This window comes from Stigmatopora nigra, chromosome 7 (assembly GCF_051989575.1).
Source record: "Stigmatopora nigra isolate UIUO_SnigA chromosome 7, RoL_Snig_1.1, whole genome shotgun sequence".
Taxonomy (NCBI): domain Eukaryota; kingdom Metazoa; phylum Chordata; class Actinopteri; order Syngnathiformes; family Syngnathidae; genus Stigmatopora; species Stigmatopora nigra.
This window is the reverse complement of record NC_135514.1, coordinates 5311597-5333118: the sequence shown is the minus strand read 5'-3', so window position 1 is coordinate 5333118 and position 21522 is coordinate 5311597. Positions and strand designations below refer to the sequence as shown.

At 35.7% G+C, this 21522-nt stretch overlaps 2 protein-coding genes across 2 annotated transcripts in view; one reads left to right on the top strand and one right to left on the bottom strand.

The window, feature by feature from the left end:
- oxr1a (oxidation resistance 1a) overlaps nucleotides 1-5067 on the bottom strand; it is an 83858-nt gene extending 78791 nt beyond the window's left edge. The window contains exon 1 of the mRNA XM_077719989.1: nucleotides 4928-5067. The gene's annotated coding sequence lies outside the window, so the exon portion shown is untranslated. The remainder of the gene's footprint in view (nucleotides 1-4927) is intronic.
- A 1721-nt stretch (nucleotides 5068-6788) lies between these two features.
- On the top strand, nucleotides 6789-20758 carry LOC144199207 (uncharacterized). Its single transcript, XM_077720689.1, has 11 exons — nucleotides 6789-6934; nucleotides 7782-7944; nucleotides 8041-8112; nucleotides 8218-8294; nucleotides 9036-9136; nucleotides 9751-9867; nucleotides 10951-11025; nucleotides 17230-17365; nucleotides 18809-18891; nucleotides 19445-19541; nucleotides 19657-20758. Exons 1-11 carry the CDS (start codon nucleotides 6893-6895, stop codon nucleotides 19822-19824), a joined length of 1131 nt encoding a protein of 376 aa, XP_077576815.1. The 5' UTR covers nucleotides 6789-6892; the 3' UTR covers nucleotides 19825-20758.
- Nucleotides 20759-21522: the final 764 nt, after the last annotated feature.

The following is a 21522-nucleotide window of genomic DNA, read 5'->3' as shown; positions in this document are numbered from 1 at the left end:
TGTCAATGCCCTCCTCACTGGCCACTTATTTTAATTTGCACTGCTAATTTTCTTGGGAGGCATGATGATAAAAACAGAGGAAGCTGCCTTATCCAGACTTGGATAAACTCAACAAAAAAAACCTTGACAAATGGCGGTCAAAAGTACAGTAGAAAATATTGAAACATGGCTAGTGGTTGTTGTGATACAGCCAATGAGATCCCAGTAGAGTGTAGCAAGTTTCTAAAGTGAGAATTAATGCATCCCCGACAATTTCGAAATAAAATAACGGATAAGGAAAAACAATTACTTTTTGGGGGATTTCGTAACTTGGATCTTGTTTCGTATCTTGAGGCACTCATTTGCATATAAAAGCTTTCGGAACCTGCACATTTTGTACCTCGAGGCATTTGTAAGTAGAGGTATGGCTGTATACTAAATGTGTTTGTACAATGACAATAAAGCTTTCAATTCGATTCACAAGTTAGCCTGGCTGTTACGTGTAAAGGTTTTCAGAGACTGCAGATGAAAAGCTTTGAGTAAAAGAAGACAGGATTCAATAATTAATGCAGAGGTCTATAATGAGATGTGTAGGTGGCCAGGAGAAAGGAAAAGAAAATTAGGGTGATTAAAGTGCCGGCTAAGACCATCCAGCTTTATCTTGACGCATGCGCTGGATGCATAAACCTGCGTATGCATACACATTATTCCATTTAAAATACCTACAGAGTGAGTTTTACACCGCCAAACACGCTGGGAACACAGATAAATGGAATGAAGGTAAAAGGTTAACAAAGTAGCTTGACACTGGTAACATCTGATCTTTCTTTGAGTGACAGGGGCACTGTTTGTGAACAAAGGCGTAAAAGAAATGTGTAGCTCCTACGATCCATTAAGTAATGGGTTGTATATTCTTTCAAGGTAACATAAAAAGGGAACTGACCAGATTAAATGTTTTGACACTGCAGCGCCTGTTGGCATGATATATAAGGGAAATGAGACAAGTACTTCCAAATTATGATAAAGAGTTTGTACAAATTTCTCATATATTATAAATATTATATATTTTTTAAAATTTGATCTCAATAAAATTGTAGAGCTCAGAATATGAAGATGATTTGGACTAACAAAGTACAGAAAAACTGTCACTGTTCAGAGCTTCAAAATTTTAACACAGAATGCTTTACATAATTCAGCTAGATCAGAGGGAAAAGAAACATTTTGCTCAGGGTTGGTATTTGACCAAGACAAATTCAAAATATTCATTCATCATTCATTTGAGAAAATATGATAGAATAGTCTTGGTGGCCGACTGCTTAGCGCATCGGACACGCAGTTCTGGGATCGAGGGTACAATCCAAAGTCAGTCCGCACTTCACTGTGGGAAGTTTGTATGTTCTATCTGGCTTGTGTGGGTTTTGTCTAGGTGCTCCGGATTTTTAGTGGAACAGGCTTTACAAAGTTGGTATTTAAGAAAACCTATGTGCCTGTGGGCACCATCATTGTGATGTCTACACTAGAACTCCCCACACAATAAATCACTTGACTGACACAAATACACTTATATAGACAATAAGCATTTCAAATACAGTTATTCTATAATTAGTGCTGAAATGTCATGATGCATATGTTGGCTGTTTGCTGGGAGAGATCCAAAATATGAGCTGGGGAAGGGGACTTATTAATCAGAGCCCGGTCACTTTCATGTTTGAGTAATAACTCATTTAGAAGTATACAGAAATCCAAGACTCAATTTTTACCTCAATTTGTTAATACTGGAATTATGGATCTACATCGAATATCATCATGTACCAGTTGTAATACAAAGTCTATGCCAGTTTCAAAATAGCTTTGCATTTCCTTCCGGGCTAACATGACCCCTATTACGTGAGGCAATCAAGCTTTGTGTGCCATCAGACATAGTCACGGAAATCAATAGTGGAGAAAGAGGAGATGAGAGACTGAAGACAGATGTAAACAAAGGGTAGGTAGGTGCTGACAAAGGACACAGTATGGGGACAAGAGTGGAGAGCAGATGAGTCATATTACTGCAGCGCCGCACAGATTGAAATGTCACTGCAGTTGTTGAATTTGGACAAAATCTTTAGCTAGTGTCATCTATCATAATTTGTAGGTAGGAATGTGAGCATGAATGGTTGTCCGTCTTCTTGTGCCCTGCGATTGGCTGCCCACGGTGTCCCACACCTGTTGCCCGTAGTTAGCTGGGTTAAGCTCCAGCACACTACATGACCCTTGTTAGGAGAATGAAAATGAATGAATGAATGAATCATTTTCAGTTCAAAAATACTTCAGGTATTGCTCATGTGTTGGCAAATTACATTCCGTGCAGACTTTTCAATCAGGTCCAAATGAAAAAAAGGAAAGGACAGTTTGTTGCTCTGTTGGAGAGAGGGGGAGCAGAAACCAAGAGGGTCATGGGCAGCTCTGGGGGTGGAGATTCACTGGACTGGGTTTCTAGGGTTTAGCGTGCCAAATCCTCAGTAATCCTCAACTAGCTACATGGCTTGGTTTACTGCATGTAGGTAATACGTAATCTGTAGCAATACGTACACAACAAACCCACTTCAAAACAAACTTCTCGGAAAGTGTCACTTTTCCACTTTTCATGACATTCTTCACCGCTTGAGTATTTAAAAAGGAGAGCTAAGCATTCTTTTATGTCATCTAATTTTCTACTTTATACACATTAGGGTAGCGGGGGGTGCTGGAGCCTATCCTAGCTGTCTTTGAGTCAGAGGTAGGGGACACCCTGAGTCGGTGACCAGTCGATCGCACTGAACAAGGAGGCAAACAACCATTCAGGCGCTCATACTCATACCTATGGGCAATTTAAAGTGTCCAATCAGCCTACTATGCATGTCTTTGGAATGTTTGGAGAAACTGAATTACCCGGCGGAAAACCAAGCAGGCCCGGTGAGAAAAAGCAAATTTCACAGGACCGACCTAGATTTGAACCCAAAATAAAGCAGTAAAAAACAGCAAGCGATCGATCAACTGTGTATCGGTAAAAGAGGAAAGGCTGTAGGCTACCACTTTACTGTCTGACCAAACAACCAAAGCCCCCTTTGAATTCAAAACAAAATATACTGTACACAAGGACCCGTGATGATCAGTCCTTGCACAAAATAATGTGCCCATTAAGCATCAGATAAGTGATTGGTTAATGCCTGATAAATATTTATCAAAATCTCAAATTAACTTGAGCCCTTAAGGCATAATGGAAGAATGCATTTCGACAAATCAGAATCCGTGCTCATTTGATGAACTTTTGTAATCTTTTTGATTTAAGAACCTTCTCCCTCTGACTTCAAACCCTATTCTTGTAATCTCTCAGACATTTTGTCTAGGTTTGAATTGTAGAAAATAACAGACAAAAAAAATACTTTATGCCAACATTGCTGTTTATCCAGACCGTGAACACACATGCACAAGCATTATTTAAACATAGGACTTGCACTTAGAAATTTCTTGATTAATTATGAAGTAGTATTGATCATAAAAAAAGCTAAATGTAATACAAAGAAAATGAAGACAACGTCCTTCTCGGTTGTTTGTATTATTCAGCACATCACATTTTTTCCTCTCCTGTCTTCCGCCCTTGAGTTTTGGCACGAATTTTGACATTTTTTGTGAACTTTTTTCATAGTTTTATACTACTATAAAAAAATGCTCCACCTCGTGGTGGCTAAGTTCACTCCCCTGACTTTGGAGCGGTGAGGCGCGAGCTTGATTCCCATTAGTAGCGATATGATTGTGATTGTGTACGGTCGTTTGTCTCTCGTTTGTGGCTGACTGACAACAAGTCTAGGGTGTAGTCTGCCTTTCGCCCGAAGTCACCTGGGTTAGGGCTTTAGCAACCCTTTTTTATCATGCAGACCAGATTTGGAATATTTTCTCATGTAACATGTACATTAAGTCATAAAGAGAACATATCGTTGGTTCGTTTATCTTCCCTTTGAGGCAGCTCAGGGTACATCTCATGTGTCTATACCTGATTGCCAGTAATTGTGTAATAGGTTTAGCAAAATATGATTCCACAGGAGGGAATTTTGGGAAGACCCGGATGAGTCAGTTCATTAAATTTACATTCCTCAGAGCTTGCTAGTTGCTGAGGATTGAAGTTTCTCCCACACCCCCACATTAAATTGTGCTAAACGCTTTATGCGATTAGATACAGAGAATATTCAGATATTGGCCAATTTACACCTCGGGCCTGCGTGGGTTTTCTCTGGGTACTTCAGTTTCTCCCCACATTCCAAAGACATGCATAGTAGGCTGATAGGACACTCTAAATTGCCCTAGGTATGAATGTGAGCGCCTGAATGGTTGTTTGTCTCCTTGTTCAGTGCGATTGTCTGACCTCCAATTCAGGGTGTCCCCCGCCTCTGGCCCGGAGTCATCTGGGATAGGCTCCAGCACCCCCACCCCCATCACAACTCTAGTGAGGATATAGCGGTTCAGAAAATGAGATGAAAGAGAGAGAGGAGAGTGAGAGAGAGCAGAGAGAGAGAGGGGAGAGAGAGAGAGAGAGAGAGAGAGAGAGAGAGAGAGAGAGAGAGAGAGAGAGAGAGAGAGAGAGAGAGAGAGAGAGAGAGAGAGAGAGAGAGAGAGAGAGAGAGAGAGAGAGAGAGAGAGAGAGAGAGAGAGGAGAGAGAGAGAGAGATAATAACAAACTAGATTATTTGAATAGTGTAACAAATACATTTTACTGAGACCATCCATAGATTATTTTAATAGTGTAACAAATACATTATACTGAGACCATCCATACATTATTCTGTCCCGTGAGTCCGGGACCTGTCATCTGCAGAAACACAACACTTTATAAACATGAAATCTTCAGAAGGAAATCGGTAATGACAACATAAGCCCAGGAGCCATATGAGAAACAGCGAACAGCAGCGTTGCAATTGAGTACTGTACTTACTTTCAAAACGACGTGAAACAACCATGAAGAAAATATCAATGGTGTTGAAAATGTTGTCTCGGGTATTTGCTAACCACGTCGGGAACGTAGACAGCACACAGAGTCATTTGACCTTCTACCAACAGAAAGTACCATCGAACAGACCGAGGATGGGGTAAAGGCGGACCATACCAAAAGAGCGTCCCGGCAGCGAAGGGGGGCAACATTTGTCAGTACGGCACACATATACAGTAACGCTGAATAATATTCAGGTAAAAACAAATAAACGGGCGCACCGTGTTATTGGGCGGACCAGTTTTATTTTTTAAATAGATTTTGGATCATAGGTGGCGTGTATGCGCTGTTTCTATAGTTAAAAATATTTGTAGGATGGTGAAATCCAGAATTTTAATGAAACACGTATAATTCCTAAAATAATAATAATAATTACTATATATATATATATATATATATATATATATATATATATATATATATATATATATATATATATATATATATATATATATATATATATATATATATATATATATATATATATATATATATATATATATATATATATATATATATATATATATATATATATATATATATATATATATATATATATATATATATATATATATATATATATATATATATATATATATATATATATATATATATATATATATATATATATATATATATATATATATATATATATATATATATATATATATATATATATATATATATATATATATATATATATATATATATATATATATATATATATATATATATATATATATATATATATATATATATATATATATATATATATATATATATATATATATATATATATATATATATATATATATATATATATATATATATATATATATATATATATATATATATATATATATATATATATATATATATATATATATATATATATATATATATATATATATATATATATATATATATATATATATATATATATATATATATATATATATATATATATATATATATATATATATATATATATATATATATATATATAACCGGATTCCTGATTGGCTGATAGTAAAAGCAGATTTGTAACATCAAGTGCATCATAAGTGCAAGAAAATGTATGTTGGGATAGGCTCCAACACCCCCCGCGACCTTAGTGAGAATAAAGTGGTTCAGAAAATGAGATACGACAAACACCTTAAAAGACAGGAGTGTAAATAAATTCTCCCCATCAAGGATTTGAATGGGTTGTCATAAGAAAACATACATTTTTCATTATATTTATCTTTTTTTAAGAGCAGTACACTGTCACGTTGCTGCAGCACTTGTTTTTAAACCCAATGACGAATTTGGACTCTTCAAATGCATTAAAATGCAGTACTATAACGCCAGTAATCGTCGGCTCTTGCAAATCATGGCTCCAAAATCCTCAGGTTTAAATCAGTAGAATATAGCGACGTCTGCAGGCCAAAAGAAGAACGCAAGCACTGCACTTCTGATGTATCGGGCATCACCAAAACAAATATATATGGACTGGCATAGAAACAGTACTTTTGATAGTAATTGAGGAAATGGGCAGTGGAGGGGATCACGACAATATACCTACTATTAACGCGATTATTTTAAATAATAGATACAAAATCGTTTGAATTTATATAATTTCTTCAATGTCACTACGATCTAAAATGCCATATCTGTCAACAACACGTGGTATTTAAGAACTTTTTTTATAATTTGACAGTAAATAATGCTAAGCATGGTGGTTAACCCAAAAACACTAAACATTTTAAACATATATACTTATATGTATAATAAATTGAGTAGACATTGAAATTTGCCTTTCCCCTGTTTCCGTAGCACTACCAGGAAGTCAATTCAATTGAGTCTATCAAATTCAAATACAGTTTACAGTCCTTGCTGCTAAATAATACGATTTATAGGACTCTTTTCATTATGAAGAAGAAACCTGACCTTAAAACTAGTGCTGCTAAAAAGGTATTGTAATGTTCAATATTCAATTGATTACATATTAGGCGGACGATTAAAAAAGAGTAGACACAAATGTATGAATCATGTGCCTATGTTGTAAATCAAAAAATTGAACTTCTTTGCATCGCATCAATGGTTATCATAGGTTCTTTGAACATAATCCGGAATGAAATAAATTATATTAATCTGGATCATGAATGTAATCCTGAAAGAATGAAAACTATTCATATATATATATATATATATATATATATATATATATATATATATATATATATATATATATATATATATATATATATATATATATATATATATATATATATATATATATATATATATATATATATATATATATATATATATATATATATATATATATATATATATATATATATATATATATATATATATATATATATATATATATATATATATATAAAAATTTTACAAAATTAGTTTTGAACTAAAAACACAGAAAACATTTATTTAAAAAATATAATGATTAAAAGCTCTGAATATTCAGTTTATATATATATATATATATATATATATATATATATATATATATATATATATATATATATATATATATATATATATATATATATATATATATATATATATATATATATATATATATATATATATATATATATATATATATATATATAAACTGAATATTCAGAGCTTTTAATCCAGTTCTCTTACTACTATAACCCATATTGTCACTTATCACACCTTTTCTTCAAATATATCTAATGTATTAAGGAACGAGAAACTAATATGGCTTCAATTATTTTTGACCTGTGTTTTAACAATGAACTGTTTTTCTCTGTTTTCCAAAATACAGGTAGCACAAAAAGGTCAACATGGCAAAGATGATTCCAAAAGTCGTTTTTGTCAAACCTCTGTGCTCTTGAACATTTCAAAATGTTTACTTTTAATCATCATCATCCCGCCATTTCTAAACTATGCTTCACTGCAAAGAGAAGGACAGATGCTCCTGCCAAAAGGTTTGAAAAAATACACCAAATTTGCTGTTCATTGAATACAAAGCACTAAAAACTCAATTATTCAAATATCTGCAATACTTTTGTGATTTTACCTAGATGGCCGGATGATAGATGTTGGCCTGGGTCAAAGAATGCATCTACTATGTAAAGGGCAAGGAAATCCAGTTGGTAAATCATACTAAAAGCACCATTTATGGCATAGATGCATGTGAAAGCCTTTTTTCATGAGCCCATCTAATAACCTCCCCCTCTTTGTTTTTTTGTTTTTTTAAGTTATACTAGATTCACCAACCGGAATGTCCTCAGACATTTGGTTTAATGTCCAAGAGAGTGTTGCCACATTAACAAAGGTGAGGAATTATTGCAGTGTGTAAAATTAATGTCAATACTTGTATAGGGTATGACAGTCATTTAAACATTGGTCTCGCATTCCTATAGTTGATTCACTTATTGTGGTTAAGTTATTTTTCAGAGGGTTTTTTCCCTCTAGGTATGTTTTTTTAATTGAATGACACTGTTATGATTATTTTAGTCAAATGGATTTTTACAATTGATATTCTTATTCTTTGCTATTCTTGCTTTGACTGTTTTATTATCTCTGTTATGGTCCGGTGAAGCTGAGTAGGTTTGGACGCCAAAGCAGATAACTTGAACCAAAGAGGCTTTTTGCAAGATTGATTCAAATCCAAATTCATGCAAGACATGGACACAAAACAATGGAACAAAGTGGGGGACACCCTGAATCGGTGTCCAGCCAATTGTAGGGCTCAAGTAGACGGACAACCATTCGCATGCACATGCATTCCTAGGGGCAAGTGTTCAACCAGCCTGCAACGCATGTTTTTGTTATGTGAGAGGAAACCGGTGTACCCGAAGAAAACCCACACAAGCCAGGCAAAACATGCAGACTCCACACATTGAGGACCCACCTGGGATCGAACCCTCGACCCCAGAACTGTCTGTTGAGAAGCTGACCACTTGTCCAACACTTCCCAAAGTTACATCTGAAACATGTTTTGAAGAATTTGAATCCTAAATTTAAAGATCACTGAGAAATCTGTTTACGCCTGTATTTTTTGTACTCTATGCAGGTTTGTACCTATGATCGAATGGGGCTAGGATTTAGCAAACGTCTAATCCAGAATGAAACCACAGGAACTGAGAACGTTTGGGAAAAATCCACAACTGGACAGTAAGTATATACATTCTACAATATGAACTATGCAAATAAATCGGTATCTACTGTACAGGCTATTACCACAGGCAGATGCTTTTTGTATTTAGCAAATTTTAGGTCAGCTATTGTGGAAAACGTATTAGCCCATCACCTAAGTTCAGATTTTTAAAAATATTTTTTTATATTTTTAAAATTTGGGTCACAAAGTTGATTGCAGACAGGGGCTGCTTGTTGTTTGTGCTGGATCGGTTGAAACAAAACTAGGAAAAACAGCAGACCTTGAGGACTGGTTTGGAGACCCCTGGCATACAGTATCCTATGCATTGCTGATATATTCTTAAAAGTCAACTGTTTAGTCCATGTTGCTTTAGACCTGGGGTCACCAACTCCAGTACTCGAGGTCACCTATCCAGTTTGTTTTACATGTCTCTCCTCAAGTTTACCCAAATTACACGATGAACTCCTCAACGACCTCTCCAGAAGCCTGGAAAAGATCCTGATTATTTGATTCAGGTGTATTGGAGAGGCGAAATATAGAAAACAGACTGGATAGGTGCGCTCATGGACCAGAGTTGGTGTGCCCTCCTTTAAATCTTGTTATCTGCAACCAACTGTTTTTTGTCTTAAAGGATGGTGGATGATTTGCACCGTTTGCTACAAGCTGCTGGGATTGCCATGCCCTTCATACTGGTTGGCTCAGAGATAGGCACACTCAACAGCAGGTTTTACAGTCACATTCATGATGTGTAAGTATCAAGACGTTTTTGATTGAATTTGCTTACATGTTGATCTTCCATAATTTAATAATTTAAATTTGTTTATGTTATGTTACGAGCGCGTTGCCGTGCAAAAAGTCCCCCCTCTCTCTGTCCGTCTCTCTCTCTCCCCCCTTCAAAATCCGTATAATTTTAGTACAATTAAAAACATTTTACTAATATTAAACCACTAGTTATTTGTTGGCAAATTAGAACAAGTAAAAATGTTTTTCCAATCCAATAACCTGTTTTGGGTGTTTTTTTAGAGGGTTGGAATGAATTAATTTGTTTTTATTTAATTTCCATGGGAAATGTTCTTTTGAGTTACGAGAAAATTGACATACAAACTCGGTCCTTGAACACCTTAAGCTTGTATATCGAGGTACCACTGTATATCTTAAAATAATTTTCCACCAAAATTTAAAAGAAACCAAATGTTGAAGTTTTGTAAATGCATGATTCAATGTTTCTCTTTCTCATTCTTGCATAAAAAATACATTATTGTGTCCACTCCCATCTGCCTCTTTAACTCAGCTACCCAGGTGACATTGTCGTGATTAATGTGACACGAAGCTGGACCTGGGGATGAAAGATTTAGTGTTTACTCAGGGACGGTATTGCTGCTGACAAGGGAGAAAATTAACGAGTGGTGAGGTGACACCTTTCCAAATGGAAATATTACCCTCACAGTGTGTGTGGTCATGATTCTAATAGGACTGGAACATGTGATTCCAGAGAAAGACACATTGAGCGCCATAACTTGTTACCCATGTATGCTATGGCCTAGAAAGGAATAAAACATGGATCACCATCTTTTAAAAAAAGGAAGGGAGAACCATACTTTTTAAGTAAGATTATTCTTCTCCAGTCTAGAACAAGGCATTTCTGTACTTATCAAGTTTTTTTTTACTGTACTGCCTGGCAATGAACACCCATCTCATCTGGTTTCCTTTTACAGATGACAATAAAACACACTTTGCACCAATATATTCATCCTTCTCTGTGACCCTTGTGAGGATAAGCAGAACGGAAAATAAAAGTAAAATTTATCCATGCATCCTTTTTGTTTTTTAGGCAAGTGAGAGACCTGGTTTTGATTGATCCTATACCAGAGGATATTTTTGAAGAAGAGGAATGGAAAGATTACTGGTAAGTTTATTTTCTATGTAACCATATAAAATATGCTTTCTGCATACAGTTTAAGCCAATGGTCCCCAACCCTTTTCTGACCAGAGACCGCTAAAGTCGGGGGCTGGGGTAGAGGGTATGTGGGGCCCGATTACACCAAACGTAACAAGTCACGGCAAAATTGACACATCCACATCACAAACTACTTAATGCAAGAGGGAGCAGACCTGCACCTGAGAAGGAATCTGGTCAGACTAAATCAGCTTTTGTAGAACAGGAGGATTTATACATCAGAGCTCTGCTCATTAACTGAGGATCACTGACAAAATTAGTTCTGTTGCGTTCTATGAAATAAATCACCACCATCTTCCAGGAGTGGATTTCTGCGCATGATTGTGCATTCATCTGGGTTCAACTAAATTGGATTTATAATGGGTCAGCTTTCTAATTTTAGAATTTTCTCAGCCTGGGTCTCATTTTGGACCGTTCATAGATAATACTTTTTGATGAGTAATAAGACGGCGGATCAAGCATAAGAGATTAGTGCAAACCTCAGGGTATGTCTGGGGTCTGGACAAATTGCATCGAGGACCAAGTGATTTAAGTTAGTCAGTGCTGTGCTGCTGTGCCACTGTACAATATAGCAGTGTACATTTCCCTGTACTTGCATTTGCTATTCCACTTCCTCACTAGTAGGAGCCATGCTACCGAAGGAACACACTCCCCCTTCGCTCCCATGTCAAGTCTGCATTATTGTTCCTGTACTTTTCATATATGTATTTGTTAATACTAATACTTGATCCCTGAAGTTGTGAAGTTTTGCTGTACCGTATTTTAAATGTAATTTTCAGAAGATTTCCAGTAGAAAAAAATGTAATATAAATTTGGAATACACATGCGGTCAAAGGTTTTGAAAGACATTCTCATCATACTGGATAGTGAAGTGCGACCACAACATTTTTACCTCTGGATTATATGCAGAATTTCTTACTCCACCTCAACAACTGGAATTATTTTAATTTGTGAAACCAAACCATGCTTTTTGGTTTGAAGAGGTACCCAAAAATGATTTGTTTTAGATAGAAAAAAAAACATAGGAGCTTCTGCAAAGGGCTGGTACTCCATAATCACTTTTATATCTGCTGCAAATCACCCAAAGCTTTGGGCTTAATCTCATCGTTACATAAATGCTAAAGCTGCCGAAGTGTTCTGTGTGTACAATTGCAGTATAAGTAATTATGCTCTCCAGCCTCTCAAGACTGGCCATTATTTCCTAAGGCTCCAGCTTGAATTAGACAATTGTGTATTGTAAATTGCAGTTAAGAAATCACATTGATAATTCTTTTTTGTCTCTGGAGATTAATTAATTTAATATTCAGCACGTCTCTTCTCTGCCAATTGCGTGTGGACAATAAAACTAATTTACCCCATGGGTGACATATTTGCTAAGTGAGCAAAACAATGCTGAATTTTCCTGTCTGATGACATAGTCCTTAATAAATAAATCAATGCTGAATCAATGGGAAATTCTTCAAATGTAATGAAACAGATTTTGTCCTCTATGGATCTCAAAAAGCACAAGTTGTGTTATTTTTTCCCAGTGTGTGGAACTCAAGGACAGTGGTGTCTCTACTCACAGATGCGTCTAAATACGAAACTTCCAAGTTACGAAACGCTATGATATGCAAATTACCATTGCAATTTATACGAAAACAAAATCGATGTCACAAAATACCCCACAACACAAATTCATTTTCTGTATCCGTTATTTTCTTATAAAATTGTCGCTGTAGTGTTGCGTCCTGCTTGATAATCTCCCTTCACTCTTGCTGGCCTCCCATTGTCTGCCTCACAAAAACAACTCTCCACTTTTTTCAATTGATTTTGTTTTTTGTTTTAGTTTTTCGAGCGTAGTTAAAGCAAATGTGTTCTTTATTGAAATTTACTGTGTACTGAAAGGAAGAAGTGGTCCTTGTTCTCCAGCCATGTCCTATATTGCCAGGCAATCCGGCCAATACCTTCCTACCAATGCTAGGATATTGAAGCATAAAGAAGCATTAAATGTGACGACTCTTCGGCTAGGCCTCTCTGTATAGAACAATGAGATGAAGAGACTACAGCAGGGGTGGGCAAACCGGTCCTCGAGGGCTGCCGTGGGTGCAGGTTTTTGTTCCAACCGATCCAGCACAGAGTTTAACCAATGAAATTTCTGCAGGAAACAAGAAGCACCTGACTGCAATCCACTAATTGCTCTTGTAGGACACCAGATTGGTGAAAAGGTTAAGATGGACTGTTATACTATTCGTGAATTTATAGCAGTTCGAGTTGATCACTATTGTCCTGGATTAAGGCTCTGTGTTTGGTTGTGGTGCAAGAAGGACACCCTGTGTTCTTTCAATGTATTGCATATTCTTTCTAAGCTCTATATACATAATTGTCACAGATTTTTACCATATTTTTAGACTTGTAGAGGTGTAGAGGTTTCTGAGGCTATCGGAGTCTAGAGAACAGATTGGTTTGATTAATTTGATGGGAAGGAATTAAGAGTTGTCCATTAAGTTTCAAAGCGACCGTATACATAAATTGATTCATCTTTATTGTCCGCTTAAAACTTAACATTTCATGTTGTCATTACTGGAATATATAATTTACCGTATTTTCTCGCACTTACACCGTATTTGTCAGTCAAAAAGATGACTCAATCGAGGAGACTGCTTATACGCGCATAAACCAGACTTGACATTCACGAAGCGCCATAACGCAAGACAATGCATCCTATACGGTCATTTATTTCAAGTTAGAGAAAAGATAAACAGATAAAATGATTAACAAAAGTTATTTTGACACCTATGAATGAAATTCAAGAAAAAAATTAATCGTATCTTGCATAAAACGTAAAAAACGAACGTATCTCACCTAGGGATGACAAACTAGACCGCTATGTACACACTTCCTAGTTGTACTGCTCACGTGATTTCCTTTTTAATTTGTCTGCATGCAGGCAACAACCCCTAGGAATCCACAATTCAGCAGGTGATCATTTTGATTTATCTAGTATCTCAGAAATACCACATGCGATGATTTTTCTTAAGATTTTCCCTTCAAATTAACACATTAAACCCATGAGTATAGAAAATAGAGCAATTGTAAATTTCAACGATTTTGAGGCAATTTTAAGGGTATGGCTTATACACCAAGGTGGCTAACATGCGATAAAATACAGTAATTAACATTGTTGTCATTTACTAGCTAACAGTTTTTTTTTTCCATTGAAAGTTCTTACTTGAAATCAACTGTTGGAACAACAGCTTACTAGTACTTTATGCAACAAGCTGATTTTTCTTAAACAATTTTTGACCTTCTTATCTGAATGTATGAAACAACTCAACTACTGAGAGTAGGTTTTGTGTCCATCAGTTAGACATTGATCCTTTTTTTTCCTTCTAGAGGACTTTGCAACAACCACTATTGTATTCCTTATTCGTAATAGTTAGCTGATCCTATTTAATGGGCAATGTTCTCTACTCATTGTAATAGTTGGCGGAAAGTCGTGTAATAGTTCTTTTTTTTTTTTGTATGAGCAGGCTCTCAGGTAACAGAGGCCCTGCATACGAAATGAGATGGTAATGAGGAGAGGGAGGTGATGGCGGAAGAAGGGAGGCTTATCAGTACAGGGCCAAATTCCGACAGTGAATTGCGCAGTTGTAACAAAAGTAACAGAGCGTCCATTCAGGCTGCACTAATCCAGATGGGAAAGTCAAACAGCAGAAAGTCCACGGCACAAACTCATTTCATCACTTTATTAATTTAGATATTGCCTCATCGCTCCTGTTGGGAGGGGGAAAAAGCCCATCTGAAATGACCAACAACGGCAAGGCGTTTTTGCTCCACATTGCTCCCCCACTTCGTCTCTTCACGTTATCTTTTTAATTCATCCCGCCAATCTTGGCTGTCTTTACCCACTAAATTTCCCTTTGACACGCATGCCTTGCTTCGCATAATCCTCACTCCAGGGCAGAATTAAAAATGGGGCATGGGGAACAGGAAGAAATTGGACAGGTGGCTGGAGAAATCCTTGAAATAAGGTTCAATGCCAGACCCAGGAATGATTGAACCAGATTTGAACTTAGGGCTGATACAAGTTTTTCTTCCTTGTTATTTTTGGTATCAAGGTTTGAGAAAAAGGGTGACAGGTGGAAAATGCTCAGCCACTTTAAACTCCCTTTGGAGTTAGGTCTAAATTGTACTGCCAGAATGACTTCAGGGAAAAACTGTGGAAAGGAAGATGAAAATGTCAAACTGTCATTCTTCTGGTTCAAAAAGTTTTTCGAAAGTGAAAGTGGAAATTGCAAAAGTCAACTTCTGTAATTTTTGTCTTGTTCTTTTATTGAAATTATGGGGAAAGTTTACTGTACCATGAAGAGAAGATGCTAAATTGTCTTTGAATACCTTTTTTTTCTTTTTTGCATCAGCTTAACATCACTTATATCTGATTTTTTTTCTTAGTTGAACCATCGACATTCTCTAACCATCAAGTACATTACACTTCATATTGTCTTTACCAGGAAAAAGGGAAGCCTCTCACCTTGTGTGTTTAAATGCCAGATATAATTAGACCAAAAAGATGCTTTCATAAGGAAGCATTGGTGTAGACATACAACCTTAAATTAAAACAAATACAAATGGTTCCTTCCAAAACTGCCTTATGTTGTAAAAAAAACAACAAAATTCTAACTTTATATATATATATATATATATATATATATATATATATATATATATATATATATATATATATATATATATATATATATATATATATATATATATATATATATATATATATATATATATATATATATATATATATATATATATATATATATATATATATATATATATATATATATATATATATATATATATATATATATATATATATATATTTATATTTATATTTATATTTATTTATTTATTTATTTATTTATTAGTGGAAATAGCCTATTTACCTCTCCCTGCTTCAATTCATAGATGATAGCTGATTCATTCTGAAATGACTATTTTATACATTTCTTTCAAACTTAATCGCAAAACTTTCTACTATGAAACACTGTGATAGCGTACACAAGTTTATATAATTCTTATTTCAATTTTTATTTTAGTTATTTGGTTTTGAGAGTGTCAGGGAAATCTTGATGGCCCTCAAATATCTAATTCATTTTTTTCTGGACAACTAGTCATGTCCAAAGTGCAAAATACTTGTTAGTGAGTCCAACTACTTTCTGCTTCATAAAACAGTCAAATAATTGTTAGAAAAAATTTGGATCCAAAGTGATGAAATTCTGGCCCAGTTCAGGAATAAGACAGGGACGACTGTCCCGCAGTGCTTGGTGGATGATATACGGTGTGCTGGCAGCATTTAGGGGCAGGCTGTGCAGCTTGGCACAGAGTTGGCGACAGAGAGCGCATGGCAACATTGACTGCGCTCCACCGGCTGAGACCAGCCAATTCAGAGCACCAGTGAGCTAAGACCGATTAGGTCTCCTGAGTTACAAAATTGCCGTGCTCTTCTTTCATCACCCAGAAAGAGGATTTTTCATTCTGCAGTCAAATGTTTTTGCCTCCCCCTTCCCGTTTTTTTAATTTAGTGTATTTTCCTGAGAAAGTTTTGCATTTTCAACTGCAAAAGTTGATGTACGACTACTTCCTTCGAGTCATGGAGACTTCATCATGTCCCGTAATGAAGGCATGAACACTGGGTGGCGATGAAATCATACAGTGACAACTCTTGGTGACCGCAGTCAATCAGTGTGAATATTCTGATTTAAAAAAAAGATACGAAAAGGTCATTAGATTTGTCATCAGTTTACATTTGAGTCTTTTGCAAGGTTGAAGCTGAGTCCCCATTTATCCAACCATTCATGTTCTATACCTGTTCTGGCTCCAAAGCTCCAAGTTCTTATGGATGAGCTCGCCTCTAGTTTATTCCAATTTGAAACTGTATTTTTAATAAATGTCTTTACCGGTAACCTGGTTCATCCGCTTTTTCTAGTTACAGCAGATAAGAAAAATAAATGTGTTGGTGGATTGTAGTATTTTGCTATTTTTTAATAGGTATTAGGGATTGGTACAAATGATTGGAAGGCTAAAACCTAGTGGAATTTCTTTTAGGTTTTATGAGGCTCATGCAAATATTGAGAGATTTTCTCTGTTTATTTTTGCCAGGTATGGTAAGCTGCTGCCGTCCCTTCAAGCCAAGCAGTTTTCAGCGGCTTCCGGGCTGAGCCGCTTGCTGATCATCCTGGGAGTCATTGAACCAACTATCAAAGAAAATGTCTCCACGGAGATCATCCAGAGGCAGGTCAGGCTAATGCACACTCTTCAACACGCACACACTACAACACAAGGCACATTTCCCAGAGGACATGATATTGATTAGTCAAATTTGGGGAAAAAACGACTGGGAAATAGATTGAGGTATTTACGGAATGAATATGAAATAGAATGCCACATTTGGAAGGATGACTACTAAACATAGGAGCATATATTTTTGGCTTGACTTCAAATGTTCATGAGGTCTTTTCTTTTAAACATTTGAAATAATTAATAGGGACTTGTTTGTGTTCCAAATGTATCCAGTGCTTCCATTTTACCACATGGTGGTACTATTGCTAGACTATGCTATGCCTCACCACTGGAAGATGCAAGGCCTTTTTGTTTTCATGCGCTCAGAAAATATGCATTTGGAACGCCGACAATACCAGATGTCATTTTTTAAAAGCATGAGAAATAAAACATGTTCCGCTACATGCTACCGGCCACCAATTCAATGCCTTTTTTTATATTCAAAGGTTTTACAGTCAGCAGATGACGTGTACAGTTTGTGAGGCAGTGGCTTGAATATTAAACTCAGCCATCTAGCTACATATAATGTGTTACTTTTTTTAAAATGTAGGTTTTTTTTTTTTGTTTGTTCCTATTCTTTGGGTGATTTTAGTCATATTTGCTGCAGGATTTTCACATTTTGCATTAATAAGGTCCTAAATGCAATTCTATTTGGTGTTAAAAAGTTGCAGTCTGTGTACTTAGAGTATATGTTGTGTGTATTTTTGTCCAGAGCAAGTACACACTGTATACTTATTTGCCTCGAAGGTATTTAAAGTATAAAATAAAATGAAAGCTACAGGGTAATGACACTTCAGCTAAAATAGAAAATATTTTTTACAATGCATACCTCCATTACTCTGTTCAAAAAAACATATTACCTTTATGGAGGTTTTAGTTAATTTATTACTCTCAATGGAAATAACAACAGTGTCATTTGAAGGATTCCAACCTCCATCCATATCCACTGTTTTCATGATGCAATGACATCTGCTTGTGGGTGAATGTAAGCAGTTGCTCTTGTCTCCTTATTCGCTGCTGCCAGCCTCCCACCCAGAATTTGATGGCAGTTGCGATGTGGGACCTATTTCAGGTTTTCAAGCATTACAGTCGTTGCCAAGGCGATAAGGACATCATTGTGCTCGAATTTTCCAAGGTTGAAGAAAAGGGTTTTTGGACAAGCTAGTGGAGGTTATAATGTGCACAGAAGCTTGCCAAACTCAGTAGAGCATGTAGATCATATCTCAAGAGCATGCTCTAGAATTACTGTTGAACTGAAGTCAAATACAGCCATTTGCTGCTACATTATCATCAACAGATAAGATTACATTAGATTTTCTTTAATAGGCGCACTCATGTTCTGCCATTTTCTGTTTATTGGTTGTTCCCACTGATCCCCACCCTTTTGTTTCTTCTCCAGAAATACCTTTTAAGTAACCCTGCCCATCAGAGTAGTTCTGTGGATGAACATTATTTTATGAATGAAAGTGCAGCTCAAGTAAGGTAAAAACAGTAAGAAAGACATTTACAGTGTTCCCTCGCTACTTCGCGCTTCAGCTATCGCGAACTCTGAGCTTCACAGATTTTTTTCAGGAAAAAAATAAATAAATAATTTAAAGATATTAAGTTAAAATTATAAATTACATCATTTTACAAGAGGTGGAAACAAAATATTCAATAAGAATTAGTAATTATATCAAAGAAATGGTCAATAACATGGTGAGAGTTCAGGAATCGCATTGATGACGTCATGGCTGTTTACAGGCGCATCTTCACCGCCCAAAAAAAACAATGTTCACAACTCCCACTAACGATGTTTCTTACATGCAAAAAAAACTGCAGAAGATCCTCCATACGGACTACTATGATGTTTTTGCTTGGTGGTGCTTTTGTGCACGTGTTAGACGTTTCTTTAAGCATTTTTGAAGGGGCACCCCTACTTCACGGAAATGCACTTATTGCGGGGGGTCCCAGTCCCCATTAACCGCGATATGCGAGGGAACACTGTAGTATTTTATTCAGACAATTTAAAAGAAAATAATTTTATATATTTTAGGGACATTACGCGATTTAAGCCCTTATCCAGCAGGACTTCTGTAAGTGTAATCACTGGGGATTGTTTTGATCAGGAAATCCCACTTCACCTAAATCAAGTAAGTGACTTTTGATTAGAAAATTAAATTTTACATTATACTGAATATTTTATACTGAAATTGATGTGAGAACAATCATATCAAACTTGAAGAAAATATATTTTTCCCATACCAGATGGTATCCAAGCTTCAAAAGAAGTTTTTGGAGGAATCTTACCCATCAGTCCATCACATTCACATAAAAGATGGAGACCGTCGAATGATCTACAAGAAGCCATCTGCCATCAGCCAGTTTCTCAGGAAGTTAGTCAACCAGCGACAAACCAAACAACACAGTCAATGACCCAGGGCCAACACATGTACATAAAATATATTTAGGCAAAACCGGAGATAAAATGCTGGATAATTATCTTGTACAACATTCAAGGATATCATTTTTATTTTGCCTTGCAGCATAATGGACAGATTATACACGACCAAAAAGGTTTGTCATATAGGGATATTTTTTTGGTATTATTTCAAAAACTATTTTGCTCTATTGCAAGCTTCAATTGAGGATGACTGGGGGGTATTCAGTTTGATAAAATATTTGCTGTCTTGGACTGAGAAAATCTTATCATCTAGGTTGTAATTCCAGCCTACCTAAAATGAGCATTTACTCCTTATCGTAGGAAAGGCGACACACTTCACTGCTCAAAATGATGTTTTAATATCACAGTAGTCTTGATGTTCTAAATATAATGATGACCTTAGGGGGGAAAACATACAATAGTTATTTAAAAAATACAAGAAATACCTCCGACTTGACACAGAAAAATCAGTATATTAGTATTCGTACATTCATAGACACATACTTTTATAATTCAAGATGTGACTCTGCTCATAATTAATCATAATTCATCCCAAATTAAATCTTCTTGTGGGAACAGTTGGTAGAAAACTTGCACAGCATCAGAGACATCTACATTTAAGGAACTGCATAAATTTGCAACAAGTACTGGCAGTCTACTATATTTGGCACAATGTTCTCTCTTCCACATAGGCTTTGTCTTGCATAAATTATGATTTTATTTCCCCTTAAATGTTTTTATTATGCTCATAACGGACATATAGCATCAATCATGCAGCCCAGGAGCAAATTGCGGCTAATGAGACAATCTTTTGAGGCCCCCCATCTGACACCCAACTGTGGTTACTGTTGCCACAATTTATTTTGCAAAGGGCAATAAACGAATGTATAAATTATCTTAATTAAAATAAATGAATTTGTTCAAGGACCTGTTTTGGGAAGAAAAACATGTATTTGTAACTCCCCCAAAAATACCCCCCAAAAAATTATAAAAAATAATCCATAAAAGCAATGAAAATAAAAATCCAAATAAAATTGAAAAAACCATGAGCAAGAATTACACTTAGACTATTGATTAAATAAACCCAAATTTTTCAACAGTCCTGAAAAAAAACATGTTTTCAATACTTCTTACATGATTTTCAATGGTTAAGCTTAGATCTTTCCACTCAAAAGTCAAAAATGACTACTCCTGTTTCAGTTGTTATTGTTTTGACCCTTCACACCAGATGTCCTGCCCACCACCAAACAGCCAATTAGTTCTTGCCCTTTGTCCGGGTTGCCTGACGTCTATAGAATACTAAGGTTGCTGAAACTTTAACAAACAGGCAGATTTTACCGATGTCATCTACCAAAATGGGAGGTAGACTCGTTCCAAATTTTAAATGATTTAGCATAACTACTATAATAATTGAAACGCATTGGAAATGGTCTCGATGAATAGCAACAACTGAAAAAAAATATGACACTCAAAGTTGCACGATTTCTCTTCGACAGGTGTTGTTGTTTACAATGTTCGCATATTACTTTAATGTAGGATTAAGTGAAATTTGAAATTTGACTTGGGCAAAGTCGTGCTACATGTTTTAGCTTGTGAGTCCATTGACCAGCAGAGTTTTTACCTGGGTGCATATGCTTCTAGGTAATTTGAATTAAATCGGAATAGAATTGTAATTGTGGATGCTGTATCAG

Bases quoted from the DNA above. Each gene is read 5' to 3' on its own strand.
- LOC144199207 (XM_077720689.1), top strand. From the start codon at position 6,893: ATGAAGAAGAAACCTGACCTTAAAACTAGTGCTGCTAAAAAG. The intron at 17,366-18,808 runs GTCAGGCTAATG...TTTCTTCTCCAG, and splicing joins CGGAGATCATCCAGAGGCAG to AAATACCTTTTAAGTAACCC. The intron at 19,542-19,656 runs GTAAGTGACTTT...TTCCCATACCAG, and splicing joins TCCCACTTCACCTAAATCAA to ATGGTATCCAAGCTTCAAAA.